Here is a 14,592-nt window from a genome sequence, read left to right on the forward strand (position 1 = left end):
GCCTGAATCCAGAACAAATGCCACTCACCATGAGAAATAGAAAGTAAATAATATTGTGTACAACCCACATAGAGCTCCCCACCAAAGTAATGTTATTGCTTGTCTTTTCTCATTAGCCTTGAGGACCTTTGTTCTGTCGATCTGTTTAATTCAGATGCACGTTTTGATCAAGTTAGGTTTAGTGCTGTCCTTTCTGCCTGCAAGCAACTCCAGAAATCTGGCCTGCTGCATTCTGTTCTTCACAATCAGGTATTTGTTTATCCAGAAAATAATGGTCAATATTTTTATACAGTAAAGAGCTTTCCCTGTGTAAAAGGCCAGTATGAAAACAGAGAACAGATCCGATAAAGAAGTTGTGTAAAATGAGATCAACAGTGAAGAGCGGGTGTTGAATAGGATCAGAAATAAATGTTTTATATTTATTCTACAAATCTGAGTAGCACAATACTGAGGTTTGAACGATCTTCATTATTATGTCTGTCTGTCTTCAATTTCCAGGGCCTGAAGGGAACCAGAATCTATCTAAAACTTCCTTTTAGTGAGCTTCACAAGACTGAAAGCTCAAAAAAATCAGGATTTACTATCCTATAAAGGAGGCATTTTTCAACAATTTTTAAACAGAGAACATTCAAAGTGACGAGGGAAGTTAGAAAAGGAATACATTCTGGCTGATCATAAGCAATGTAGTGAGTCTGAGTTGCAGGAAAACAGAATGGAGAGCAGCTGGGGAGTGGGGGTCTAGGCTGTATTACGCAAAAGAATTCTTTCTACTAAGTTTCTGATTGTAGTCAATCTGTTTTATTTGGGGCAATTGAAGGAAAACAGGCTATGCAACAGCCACAATGACCGAGAGAATTTGTCTACTGGTGAGCAAGGCTATATTTAGCAAGTAACAAAATATTTAATTTCTCTGGCGTGTTTGCCATATATCCTCTATGTCTAAACAAAAGCTAGAGGTGTGATTGTAGGATGGTGATGTTCAAGGAGCTGCATGGTTTACCTTTTGTGGCCCACCCCTTCTGACTAAGCTGTTCATTTTATTTCTGTAGTAGTGTTTTTGTCTGAAAAAAATCTGCAGGAGGGTCAGAATCTTTGGAAGATTTTTCAAATGACTATTAGTTTGTTCTGAACTTTGTACACAACAGGGTTGTCTGTTAAAAATCTTGTTCCTCAGTTAGAAAGGTATCTTGTCATGGTATATTTGCTGGTATAGTTGCATCACTTTATAAGAAAATGACCTGGAGTTGAAGTGTTTTCATTAGCTATACAGGTGGATTGGAAGGCCTTTATGTTATTTTTTTCAGCTTATATTAATTTTCACTTGTTTGTTTATTTCCATAGGATGAAGGGCCTCATTTCGCAGTTGGCTCTAAGCTTCTTTCAGTTGTTTATAAAGGTATTGCACCTGGGGGTGAAAAGATATCTCTTCCATCGTTAGACATCAGCAGTAAGCGATTAGCTGATAGACTCCTGCAGCTAGCCTTTGCTATTGATGACCAGGTGGGATACAGTTCTCTAGTTTCAATACCAAATCATAATTTAATACTCATCATCAATAGTCTTCTACCCATATTTTGGGTAGATGAAGCTGATGTTTTATTCATAATGCTACAGAGGAACTGTAAGGATTCTTCAGTTTAATTGAGTGGCAATTGTAGATAATGAGCATTTCAGTATTCTGTTTGTGCTTTATTTTTGTGCTTTCTGGTAACATAAAAAGAGTTTGGGATGGAAGCTTTAAAAAACTCATGTGCCTTTTGTAAGAAATGAGTGGAACTTAATGTACTTCAGATAACTCTGTCTCTATACCTTAATTTTCACAGTGTGAGGAGCTAGTAAGTCTGCTGTTGAACACAGTGGGGTTATCTGTGCCATTATCAGGAGCATCCCAGAAGAACCTGATCAATTTCTCGCATGGACAGTATTTCTACAGCCTGTTCTCAGAAACCATCAATCAACAGCTGCTGAAAAACCTGGATGTGGTCATAGTCCAGCTTATGGAATCATCTGTCAGCAATCCCCAAATGGTATTAGACTTCTTTAAAAGGACAAAGTCAAATGGCAATGTTAGAAGTAACACTTTCTTTGTTGTTACAGGTAGATGTAACTGAGTGTGTAGTTCAGACAGCATTGCACTTCAGACAGCATTGCATTGATAAGTTTTTTTTTGTTTTTTTTTTGTCATGGCCTCCTGATGCCTACTGGCACCGCTTTCATGATCTCTAGCAACCTTGACATAACTTAGGCTGTCTGTCGTCTCACATCAAACTGAGTGGAAAGTGCTATTACCTATCCTGAAATCAATGAATTTCAGGATTTTTTTGCATTCTACTTCAGATCAAGAAGGTCCTTTCAAAGCAAGTCTGATTGTTCCCATTTACTGTGCTTTGATTTTAATTGTAGAGTGGTCCCAGAGCATGCGGACTGGATTTGTTTTGGATGAAACTAAACTGGAAAATGAACTCCAACCATGAATGGGCATTTAGTTCGCAGGACTAGAGTAGAGCTAGATCAAAGTATTAAAAAGAGAGACAAACACATACACATACACCGCCCGTGACCTGAAATAAATACAGGGTAGGTGTCATGTACTCAGTCGCAGCACCACTTGTTTTGCTCAACAGATTTTCTCCTGTTGATCCACACTACTTACTAACGTAGAGCTCACTTTCAGGTCCATGAAGGAAGCATGTTGTAATTGAAAAGCCTTCTTCCAGTGCTTCTGACAAATAGAAGGGTCAAAAAGAAAGATCTTTTGCTTAAAAAGATGCTCAGGAAAGTAGATGATCCTTTTAAAAATAATTGGATCAGTTTTTATCCAAGGTGTTATGCTTAAAAGTGTTGCTTCCAAGTAACATTTTAAAACACTGGGAACATAATTTTTTATTATACCCGAAATTGTTTAATTTGATTGTAGAGAGATGTATATATGTTTTAAAAGGCTGGTTCTTGTGATGACTTTGTAGGGTTTCCTGTGCAGAGCATGCCACAATAGATTTACTTTTAAAAGTGTCTCTGATAAATGATAGACTACTAATTTACACTGACTACATGTAGCAATAGTGTTAAAAGTCTTCACTTCATTAATGTAATTATGGTAAATAGCCAAATTGGGTCAAACAACTCTTTTCTGTTATCTGCTGTCTGCTGTTCTTCTTTGCCTGACTTTAAAAAAAAATATATTATGGATTACATTTGATAAGACATCTCTTCTTTAGTTTTATGCATTTGTGACATACGGAAAGAAAAAATAAGGTTTATTTTATTGTACCCATCGAAATCTGCTGAGATCGCAGGGCTGATAACATTAATCTAGTTTATTAGGTGGTTGCCAATATTCAAGAGGAGAATGCAGAATTCATGTTTGGAAGTCAGTGACCATTAGTTTTAGTCAGGTCTTTCTTAGACTGTGAAGAAAAGAGATTGAAGCATACTTAGTTCATATCTGGTATGCCATGGTTTATGTCTCTTTTCAAAATGTATGCAAATAAGTTAGCATATGTGCTATTTCTCCTGTTTCTCAGCTTCACACTAACTAAAATTTCCAAGTATTGATCTTTAGAGTCATTCTAGGTTATCGCTTATTTCTCCATATTCACACAAAAGGTATGGGAAGGAATTGCTGCATTATACTCTGAATGGAACAGGAGTAAATTGGATAGAAGTCTCTTTTTTGAAAAGTGTGTGCTTTTAATTTCCTGCAGAGAGACTTCTCCTGTATCCTTTTGAGACTTAAATCTAGCATTGCTGTGTGATGCAATAAATTAAACTTAAGTTTGCTGATATATCAGGGTAGGATTTTCAAATTTCCTTGATTAGGCATTTGCTTTCCATTAAATACAGTTATATTTAAGGATGTGGGATAGAATTAAGATCTTCTGATTTTAGGTCCTAATCTTAGCTTTCCAACAGAGTCAAAGAACAGAAGAGAAAGATGCTTCTAATTTAGGTGCTTTTAGGACAGATAGTAAGTCAGACAGAAAGAGCCTAAGTTGAAGGAATTTTCTTCCTTTTAACAACAAACTTTTTAACTTTCAGTCAGGTGCTCTGTTCTGAATCTGTGATGCTCTTTTATGATTGCCCATACCAATGAATACTATCATCCTTTCATCTGAGATGCAAGAATCTACCTGTTGCTTTTCCTTCCAGGTTGGTAGCATTTTGAACGGCATGTTAGATCAGAGTTTTAGGGAGCGTACCATACGCAAGCAGCAAGGAGGGAAACTGGTCACAGCCCTACTAAGAAACTGGAACAAACTTGACAGCTGGTGGGCCAAAGGTTCAGCTCCCGAGAGCAAAATGGCAGTCTTGACCCTGCTGGCAAAAGTTCTGCAGGTATGTGTTGCTTTATAACATCCAGGTAACTTTTTTAATTCTGTAGGAATTGTATCTTGTTTTAAAGAAATGCTATTTCATTCTAATGTTTTATGTTTGGAAAAAAAGGTGGAGAATATCAGATCTGATTTTTTTTAATTTGCAAAGTACAAAAAATATTTGGACAGGCAGCAATTACTAGATTTTGCTCTTCTCACACACACACACACCCTTTTTTTTTTTTTTTTTTTTAACTGCTCTCATGTTTTAGCTGCCTCCTTTCCTTGTGGAGGATTGATACAAGTGCAGAGAGTAAACTTTGAAACTGAGCAGCCTCTGATAACATTCTTTGTCATGTTGGCATCCAGAAAGTCACAATGGAGGAGTTCTACCCATATCAACAGACTGCAGAAAGATCTTTGTTTCAAAGACCTTTAATTTCTGTTACATTGGAGTTTTGGTCTTTTTTTTCTTTCTCTATTTTGAAAACATAATTTATCTACTTATCCTGTTGGGGTTTTTTAGAAGCTTGTAAAAGTAGCTGTACACAAATATACACAAAGGTCAAGTATTGAGAATTTTTTTTCTTTTTTATAATTAATTATTTTAAACTTTAATTGTTTTAAAGGTATGTGTTAGGACAAGAATGTGAGCTGTATTGCTGTATTAACTGGCAGTGAAGTGACTAGTAGGAAATCTGGCTTTGAGAGGGAGCTTAATATATTTTTGAACTGGAAAATATCCAGCATTATGATTTTGTTTGTATTGTGTAGAAGCTTTTAGAATTCTTTTTGATAGTCCTTTTAAAACCAAAATCACTCTGTATGTGCTTTCTGTTAATTCAGTGTATTTTTGGAAATAAACAATTCTATAGCCCATGGGTTTTTTATTGTTCATTAATACAATGATCTCTTTGAGTAGTTTAAAAAAAAAAAAAAATCCTAATTTTTTTTGTTTCTTCTGTCATTTCAGATAGACTCTTCAGTTTCTTTCAATACCAATCATGAAGCATTTACAGCTGTTTTTAATACCTATACCAGTCTACTTACTGATCAGAATTTAGGCTTAAATCTTAAGGTAAATTGCTCACTTCAGTAGCTTCACTGGCCTCCCCAGATAAGAATGTTAGTTGTTCATGAAATTCCCTGTTATTGGGCTTAAATTTTACCTTCGTTTGCACAGTGACATGGACATCACTTCCATTTTTTATTCTCCTGTTCAACATCCTAAAAATTGTAAATCGTGTTTTCTGTTCTTCCGACAGAAGGCAGTATCACAGATGTTGTGTTTGGTTTTAGGTGCTCCTTTTTTTCTTGCCCTACTGAAAGGCATGTAATTTTTAGGAAAAAAACTTACTGTCAGTTGCAAATAGTTTAGAACTCTAAAGTGTTCATTTGAGAAGTGACAGCTAATCATGCTTTTAGCAAGGACTGGCATTTCCTACATGTCAAATTACGAACTTCTGCCGTGATTTTAATGTCCATGTCTGCAAGTACTAATGGATCAACTAGTATATGTGACTTGGTCAGGAGGGGGAGGTAAAGTACTGCATACTGAAAGTGAAAGTTAACAAAGACACTGGAGCATAACGTTTGGACTAGAAGATTAAAAATTTTCTGCTTATGAAACAGCTTTGCATAGTTGCTGCTCTGTCAGCCTACCTTTAGACAGAGTTTTGTACTTTCCTGTGCATTCAAAATAAAGTTTGGGATCTTGCTTTAGCTGCCAGGTGGTGCATTAAATCAGTCACTTGTGTGGTACTACACGCTTGCTTAAAAGAACAATGAGGTCTTATTCATAGCCATGTCAGCCATGGGATATTAATTAGCTTTTGAGTCCCACTCAGCCGTGACCAAAGCTAGTTTTCTGAACTAGCACCTGAAAGATGAGCAGCTACATAATGTATCTTTATCAGTACACTGAGCCATTGAATCAGTAAGCACAGCCACTGCTGATTATTTTGTGGTCCTATTCAGCTTGCTTCATAGTTAGAGAATAATTTTTTTGGTGTGAAACTGCATTTCTTTTCTTCAGGGCCAAGCACTGATAATTCTTCCATTCTTCACTAACTTGACTGGAGAAAAACTTTATGACCTTAAGAATGCTCTTGATCAACTTGTAGCTTTCAATTTTCCCATGAGGTCAGATGAGTTTCCCAAAGGAACCTTGAAGCACAATAACTATGTAGACTGCATTAAAAAGGTTGGTATTTTTAATGAATGTGTAATTAGAAGCCTAAGTGAACTATGTCTAGAAACAATGTTTCACAGAGTCTGGAATTAGAGATAGATACCTTCAGTTCATGTAAGGAAATCAGCTTTTCTGTTTCTGAGTTATGTCTTTATCCAGAAGTTTAACTTACAGGTATACATTAAATTATACATATTAAATACACATATCCTTCTGAGTATCTGCTTCTGATCAGTATTGAAAAATAATTACACAATTAGATGGAATTGATTTGATCCAGTGTAGCTCCTTATTTTATGCATTACTTCTTTTTTCAGTTTTTAGATGCATTAGAATTGTCTCAGAGTCCAATGTTGTTCCAGTTGATGACAGAAGTCCTCTGTAGGGACCACAGGCATATCATGGAGGACTTGTTTCAAGCCAGCTTCAAAAGAATTTCCACAAGGTGAGTTTGGTATATTGGATTTTGCTCTTGTTCTCATTGAATTTTTGCTGAAGCAAATGTGCTTCCTCTGTTATGTTGTCCTTGTAATACTGATGATTTACACCATAAAGTTTTACATAATAGTTTTAATTCAGATTTTGTTTTTGTCTTCACATTTCAAAAATATTTCTGAAGTGTGAACAAGTGGCACCAACTTCCAGATAACACTTCCAATGCCTGGGCAAATTTTGTAAAGCCTTCTGTAAACTAACATGTTCTGGCAGAATTCAGTTGAAGATAGTAATTGTGTGTGATACCTATATTTGCTATCCCTGTATAACTACATGATCACTTAAGTTGATAGCACTTAAACTGGCAGTGAATTATTTTGTTCAACCCCTTTCAAAACACAACAGCATGTTTATTTAATTGAATATTTCCAGGGTGGTAAATTGTAGAGACAAACATGCTCTGTCCACAGAAGAGGTGTTCAGTCTCTTCCAAACCAAACATTCCAATTCATGATGGGCTATTAAGTAGTGACTCTTTTGGAGCATGTAGTTTCCTGGACAAAATCATTTGTCTTATGCCCAAATCTAATTTCTGAAGTTTTAGCTTTTATAAAATTATTCAGAACAACAGTTCATCTGGTAGTGGAACACTTGATAGCCCACAGAAGGACCTGATAACAGTGAAGTCTCCTCCTTTTTTTTCCTTCTTTGCCCCCATCCTTCACATGTACCAGATAAATTTTTTTTTTTAGGTTGTTCAGTGAAAAGGGACTGAGAAAGCTAATGACTGCTTTTGGATTAAACTAACAAAGATATACAAACAAATTTACCATCTGTTGCAGAGTAAGAAGCTGAGATTGTCTTTGGAGAGCTCCACAATAAGTGGCAATTCAACCTCATCTTGCATGTCTTGTAGGATGATAACCTGAGAGGGTATGAATGCAGACAATAAAAATTTTAAATGTCAGGGGGGTTGAAACATAAATGGAGTCTGGTAAAAGAGTTTTCATCTTGAGATTTCCATCTTGTTTAGGAGCACCACTGACAAACAAGTGATACTGTTGGACACTGTTCACAAAATGTTCCAGAGTGAAGACCTTCTTTCAAATACTACCCGTCAAGAATTTATGGATCGCTCCCTCCTCACCCTCTTGTGGCACTGCAGCTTGGAGGCACTGAGAGAATTCTTTAGCAAGATTATAGTACAGGCTATGGATGCACTTAATTCCAGGTTTACAAAGGTATGAATTACTTTTTTTTAGGATTGGAGAAGGTCTAATAAAATGCTGGTGTTGGTATGTACATTTTGCTTAATTTTGAATGAGACACTAATTGAAACCATTTGCTTTCCAGCTTTCTGTATCTTGAAGCAGAAGTTTGTGCCAATTACATAGTTTGTTTATTAGTGAGAAACTTTATTTCCCAATACAGTGTTGCTTTGAAGTTAATGTATATTTGCATATCTACTGTGTATAAAATTTGAAGTTGGAATGTTATCTGTATATATCTACAGGGGTTTGAATTTCTGTCAAAAGCAGAAACCCATTCTAACTTTGCAATATAAAAGCTGTATAAAATTGTAGCCTGTTACTACATTGTAAGAGAGAGATGTTCAACCTCTGTAATGAAAGCTCTTAAATTAGCTGCCTTACTTCTAGAGAAAGAAACACATCTTCTAATCATTGCAAAGATCATTCAGCAAGGGATTAGGAGCACAGATCTTCCTTTCTCTATTTACAGCCTATCCTCCAATTTAGAGTGTAGTTACATGCAATGATTTTGTTGTCAGTGGAGGTCTCTGCTCTTGCTGTAGTTCTTCACTCCCATGGTTTTGCTGATGCAGCTGTTTAAAGGCAGCAGGACAAACAAGATGCTGAAATTTAGTAATAGTTATTAAAAACAAAATGCTAAACCCAAGACTTATGTCGTCACCTCCACCATGTTTCTGTTGATGTAAATGTTGGCACCAAAGTGAAGTGCATAAAGAAACTAATGAATAATACCCAGTATGGTGACAGGTATGTGTGTTTTGTTTACAGGTGTCATGAGTCTGAGCTGTTACTTGGTATTCTGCTTATTTTACTCTAATATCACTGTAATGATTTAGGCCAATTGTACTTAAGACAGCTGACCTGATAAAGAGCAGGTCAACATAGTTTTAATAACTGTATTACACAGGAACTCAGAATCTGTCATTCTTTTATTATCAGCAGCTCTTTTCTCTGTTTTAGAAGGTAAAAGTAAGCTGAAGGCTGCTTAGTAGAAACTGGAGTAACTGGAGCTACTTAGGAAGGGCAGAATCGAGGAAATCTTTTTCTGAGGTTTTGCTTATTTGTTTCCAGTCCAATGAATATACTTTTGATACACAAGTCACCAAGAAAATGGGGTATTACAAGCTGCTAGAAGTGATGTATGTGCGTCTTTCAAAAGAGGATGTTTACTCCAAGGACTCTAAAATTAACCAAGCATACCACAGCTCCATGAGTGTAGAAGGAAATGAACTTACCAAGAGACTAATAAAGTAAGACTATTATTTCTATTATTTCCTTTTAATTTCTAATTAGGTTTTGGGCAGATACACTTTTTAAGTATGCCATATAAAGCAGAAGATTGATTTGTTCAAGGGTAAGTGTAATCTGTGATGTAGCTTTTGATTTTAAATGGAATATACAGTATCGAATTTGCATTGATAGAATGATCTCTAGCGTAGACTACAATTGTATGTCAGGATAACTTTTGCCTCCTGTTTTTGCCATTTTTTTTCTATTTGTTAAGCTTGTGCTTTTATTTTTGCTTTTCAATATGATTCTTGGCCTTTAATTTGTGTTTTCACAATTTCAGTTTCAGTATAGTTACACTTTTATGTAGAGTATGGTTCTGTGTTGTAAGATAGGTATTTATATGGTTGATGAGAAGATGGGATGGATTTTCATGTACATTTCATAATATAGCAGCACACCCAGTAGGTGTAATTTGGTTTAATCACCACTGCAGACAGGGACAAAAGATTAATACTGACTATATATGCCAATTAATATTATTTAGTTTGTTTCATATTCTGAAAAAATATAAGATGCCTGCATTGCTGTTCATTTTTTTAATTTTGTTTTAACTTTATTTTACAGTACTATGTCCTATGAGGACTTTAAAAAAATTCTTGGCTATGATTTGCAGAAGATCTATAAATGGCTATGGGCAAAAGACCTTAAAAATTTCATCTAAACTGGTTTTCTCTGGCTAATCTATAGCATAACTTAGCATGCCTGTCCATTCAGAATTTCTTGGGAAGGGACCATGAGAGAGATTTATGCATGTGTTGGAACATATTTCCGTCTTATCTGAAAATGGCCTGTCGTCGTATTCCTGACATTAAGGACTGCTGTGTAAATACTTGAGGAAGTTGGCTTTGTCATTGCTGAATGGTTCCATTTTAGCGCAATATACCTGCAGAGAACTTTAACAAGTCTGAGGTGGTTTAATGCTGATACTGCTATAATAATAAAGATCTCTTGAAATTCTGTTGATTCACTGGTCTCTGACTGGGGCCTTTCCTCTGCTTCTTAAAAAAAGACTTCTGATGGTGTTTTCTTGTGTGTTTGTATTTTAAGGTCATGCTATGATGCATTTACAGAAAACATGGCAGGAGAGAGTCAGCTGTTGGAGAAGAGGAGACAGTATCACTGTGCAGCGTATAATTGTGCTATTGCTGTTATCAGTTGTGTCTTCACTGAAAGTAAATTTTATAAAGGCTTTCTTTTTACAGAAAAATCAGAAAAGGTGAGAAGCTGTTGTTGCTGTTAGAAGGCTTCCAGAGCACGAGACACAAAGTGATTTTACCTGATTGCAATAAGTCAAAGAATCAAACCTGAATGACATGCAATTATATTAACAAACTACCCAGTGAGGCAATGGAAGGAGTCATAGCTGGCTTTCTTGCATCCTTCATGCAGTTTGAATTGCTGATGAAGGTTTCACTGTCTGTTTGGGAATGGGTGAAGTAATGATACATTTACCCTGTTTTCTCTCCACTATCAATCAATTTTCTAAAATATGAGAAAAAACCTATTGTTTAAGTTCTCCAGTGCTTGGAATATACTTGAAGAAGAGAGACCCTCTTTACAGAGCTCGTTATCTGTGCTGTGAATTCTTGAGTAGTTGAATAGCAAAATTTTCTTGAAAGTATTGATCTGGAAGAGAAAACATGCCATATTTTCTATATTGTATGTTGATCTGTTGTTTTTTAAGAAGAAATAAAATACATTCAGAGCAATTGTTATTGTGGGCAGCATTGTAATTTTGATATCTCCAAACATGCTTTGGTTTGCAGAACTTGCTGATTTTTGAAAATTTGATAGACCTGAAGCGTCAGTATACATTTCCTGTAGAAATTGAGGTGAGTGGAATTTCTGGGCTTTAGCATTCCTAAGTAAAAAATTAGTATGGCTTTAGCAGTGTAGTCACTATAGACCAGGTCAATTCTCACAGAGAAAAAGGATTCTGTAGTGAATAAAAAATGGAGTATTCCTCTAATGTTTTAAAATACATTTTAAACATAGTACACACCTGCAGCGCGTGTAACTTTAATATACTTTTTAGCACACTTACTCTGGTAGTGAATGGCTGTAGGAATAAGTAATTTAGCTGTTGTTCTGTAGCATGAATTATAATCGTTTACAAAATGGGATTTCCATTCATGTTAAATGGTTTTGATCATTTTTTGGCAGTCCTGTAAATAAATAATTGTAAATTTAAAAAATTTCATTAATTTTCAAACTTTATTTCTTGCTATTTAGGTGCCTCTGGAAAGGAAGAAGCGGTACATTGCTATTAGAAAGGAGGCCAGGGATGCAGGGAATAGTGATCAGGGTAAGAAAGTCATTTATGACTATGAAAAAAATGCCTTCTTACCTTTCATACAGTGTTCATTGATGTGTTGCTAATTGGCTTCTACAGTAGCAGGAACAAATAAAAGCATTCAACGTACTTCATCTAACAACCGATTCCCACCCACCCTCAAGCTTTAGTGGCCAATAAAGGCTTGTTTCTTGTAATTACCTTGATTAATGGTCTATTCTTTTTCCTATTTAGATGAACCCAAGTATTTAGCTTCTGCATCATACATGATGGATAGCAGTTTGAGTGAGGAAATGAGTCAGTTTGATTTTTCTACTGGAGTCCAAGGTTTTTCTTATAGCTCCCAAGATGTTACAGCTAGCAGCACTCGTTTCAGGAGGAAGGTAATTTAGTGACTTATGTGCTGTGAAGAAGAAAAGTTTTATGCTTTCTAGCAGTTGCATACGTTTATTGGGGTTGAGAGAGAGAAATTTCTAGTCTCCTATATTTGTTCTACTTGACTGAGAATGGGTTCCTCCAGAAGATGAGGGAAGGGACTTGAGCTGTGTTCTGTCGGTCATTTTTCTTTTTCCCTCTCTCCACTGTCTACAGCTGGAGAAAAGCAATGCCCTACCTTGAGTTTCTGAAGTTGAGTAATGTGAGTGAAGTCCAGCCTGAGTTGTAAAAAGGTGCCTTGTGACTTTGTGTGCACTCAGGAGTATCCTGTGATGGTTGTGTTTTGCTGTTAGGCACCTGGTTTCCTCATTTCCCTCTTCTTTTGGTCTTTGAAGGCACTTGACCAAGTTGGTTGTATCAAATGCGTGGAATAAATGATCAAACACTTCATTATTTTTGTATCTCTGTTGTGGCACCTTGTATTTAACTGTTGCTCTTGGAAAAACAGCATTTAATGTCTTCCAAGACTTGAAGTTGTGTTCCTTCTGCAGTCAAGAGATATCTCATCAATAGTAATACTGATAGGATAAATATTTGCTATAAAACAGAAAGAAAGCTTGTAAAAGTATCATAGACACTGAATTTGAAATCTGTCAAAATAACTGTTAACGTTGGTAAAGATAAACTGTTTCCATGTTTGGAGCAAGGAGGTGTTTTAGCTGCAGTGAAGTTAACCAGAAATGTACTTTCTATCTGCTTTGTGTAGTAATGTTGTAATTTCTAACTATAAACAAGTTATTTTGTGATTTATTCTGTGTAGCAAAAGAGAAAGCTGCTGGGGTTGCTAATCAGTGTGAAACAACACATCCATAAAAATAGGCCTTTCCCCCTGTAGAAGGTGTTAACACATTCTTTCAGCTACGAAATGAAATAATTTCTGTGAGGTTCAGCTAACTCTTCCTGCTTCCAGCAGTTGCCACACCTATCCTGGCAGGTAGTACTCAGTAACATGAAGCTGACATCTGTTAGTACAGAAAGTAAAAGATGTGCACAGCTAGTACGTATGTTTGGGAGGTGTCTGAACCACACATTTGATGTATTCCCTGTTATGCATGCTGAGTGTATAGTCAAATCTGTAAACACAGATAAGAGCAGAATGACTCATGGCATTATCATGATTTAAAAGAAAATACAGTGTTATTATTAATCATAGTAATACTTTTTTTTCAGGAGTCCACAGAATACATGGTTTTAAATGATGAAATGGAACTGGAAATGGATGAACTCAACCAACATGAATGTATGGCTTCTATGACCACTCTGATTAAACATATGCAGAGGAACCAGATCACACCCAAAGTGGAGGAGGCCAGTATTAACCAAAAAGTTGGCATTTTTTTACTGATTATACCAAGAAAAGGGAGTAATGATTGAATCCTTTCATTTATTAATTTTCATGGCTACATTATAATGAGACCTGTGTGGCTCGAGCTGGGGGCTTTGTGGCTTGGTAAGCCTGTTTGGTCCTAGAAGTGAGTTGATGTTTGCTCTTCTCTTTTAAATTTCAGGGGACAGTTCCAGTAGATCTTCCTCTTTGGATGAAATTTTTGCATGGCAAATTAGGAAACCCATCAGTACCATTAAATATTCGCCTCTTCATAGCAAAACTTATTGTTAATACTGAGGATGTGAGTAATTTTTTTTGTCATCTTTTTTCTGTTAACGTAACAGGTTGTATTATAATATCAACTGTGTAACTCTTGTGGGGTAAAATATTTCATCAGCTGAGACTTTTGGGGCATTCAAATTGAGTAGTTTACCATGATAAAAGAGAGTGCGTTCATAGCCCAAAATTCCAGATAGTGCCAGTATTTTGAATGTAATATAAATACTTTTTCTCTCAAACTCTACTTCTGTAAGTAGAGGGTGTCCACAATATGTGTCTTCTGTAAACTATAAGTAGCTGACTCATTGATACTGGGCAAGGGGTATGGCTGATTATGTTTGCCATCTTTGAAGGAGCAAATATAATGGTTTTTTAATGGTCACAGATGAGTCTTATGGAAACCCTTAGAGCTAAATAATGTTCTGGTTGCAGAAAGATATTAAGATAACATAATGTGTCTTTGCCTGGGAAGAAACATTTCCTAACTCTCATTCTTGGGTAAAACATTCTCATCCTATTTCATACAGTGATTTTAAAGTATAATGTTTCTGTCTGAAATACTCCAAATCCAAAATACAAAAAGGCTGAATTTCAGAATTAATTAAAGAAGCTTTAATACCCACTAAATGCTACTTTCTTAGTAAAGCCATCTGAAATGGAAGGATAGATGAATGGCATACTCTTTCCTTTAGGGACAGATTTTCTGCGTGAGAGCCATTTGATGTGGGCCCAGTAAAATAATTAACTTTATGTGAATA

The 14,592-nt window shown here is 35.9% G+C and overlaps 1 protein-coding gene across 4 annotated transcripts in view; it reads left to right on the plus strand.

Moving 5' to 3' along the window:
* Nucleotides 1-14,592, plus strand: part of PRKDC (protein kinase, DNA-activated, catalytic subunit) — an 85,651-nt gene that overhangs the window by 29,009 nt on the left and 42,050 nt on the right. For all 4 annotated transcript variants that reach the window (XR_012040904.1, XM_072852523.1, XM_072852521.1 and 1 more), the window contains exons 34-48: nucleotides 117-249; nucleotides 1,342-1,500; nucleotides 1,824-2,027; nucleotides 4,150-4,335; nucleotides 5,287-5,391; nucleotides 6,349-6,516; nucleotides 6,822-6,949; nucleotides 7,973-8,180; nucleotides 9,282-9,460; nucleotides 10,548-10,716; nucleotides 11,267-11,332; nucleotides 11,733-11,805; nucleotides 12,028-12,176; nucleotides 13,399-13,536; nucleotides 13,737-13,856. Coding sequence is in view for 3 of the 4 variants with exons in the window: in XM_072852523.1 (XP_072708624.1) it covers nucleotides 117-249; nucleotides 1,342-1,500; nucleotides 1,824-2,027; nucleotides 4,150-4,335; nucleotides 5,287-5,391; nucleotides 6,349-6,516; nucleotides 6,822-6,949; nucleotides 7,973-8,180; nucleotides 9,282-9,460; nucleotides 10,548-10,716; nucleotides 11,267-11,332; nucleotides 11,733-11,805; nucleotides 12,028-12,176; nucleotides 13,399-13,536; nucleotides 13,737-13,856 (2,185 nt within the window). In the remaining variant the exon portion in view is untranslated. The remainder of the gene's footprint in view (nucleotides 1-116; nucleotides 250-1,341; nucleotides 1,501-1,823; nucleotides 2,028-4,149; nucleotides 4,336-5,286; nucleotides 5,392-6,348; nucleotides 6,517-6,821; nucleotides 6,950-7,972; nucleotides 8,181-9,281; nucleotides 9,461-10,547; nucleotides 10,717-11,266; nucleotides 11,333-11,732; nucleotides 11,806-12,027; nucleotides 12,177-13,398; nucleotides 13,537-13,736; nucleotides 13,857-14,592) is intronic.

Source organism: Ciconia boyciana, chromosome 2, assembly GCF_034638445.1.
Source record: "Ciconia boyciana chromosome 2, ASM3463844v1, whole genome shotgun sequence".
Classification (NCBI taxonomy): domain Eukaryota; kingdom Metazoa; phylum Chordata; class Aves; order Ciconiiformes; family Ciconiidae; genus Ciconia; species Ciconia boyciana.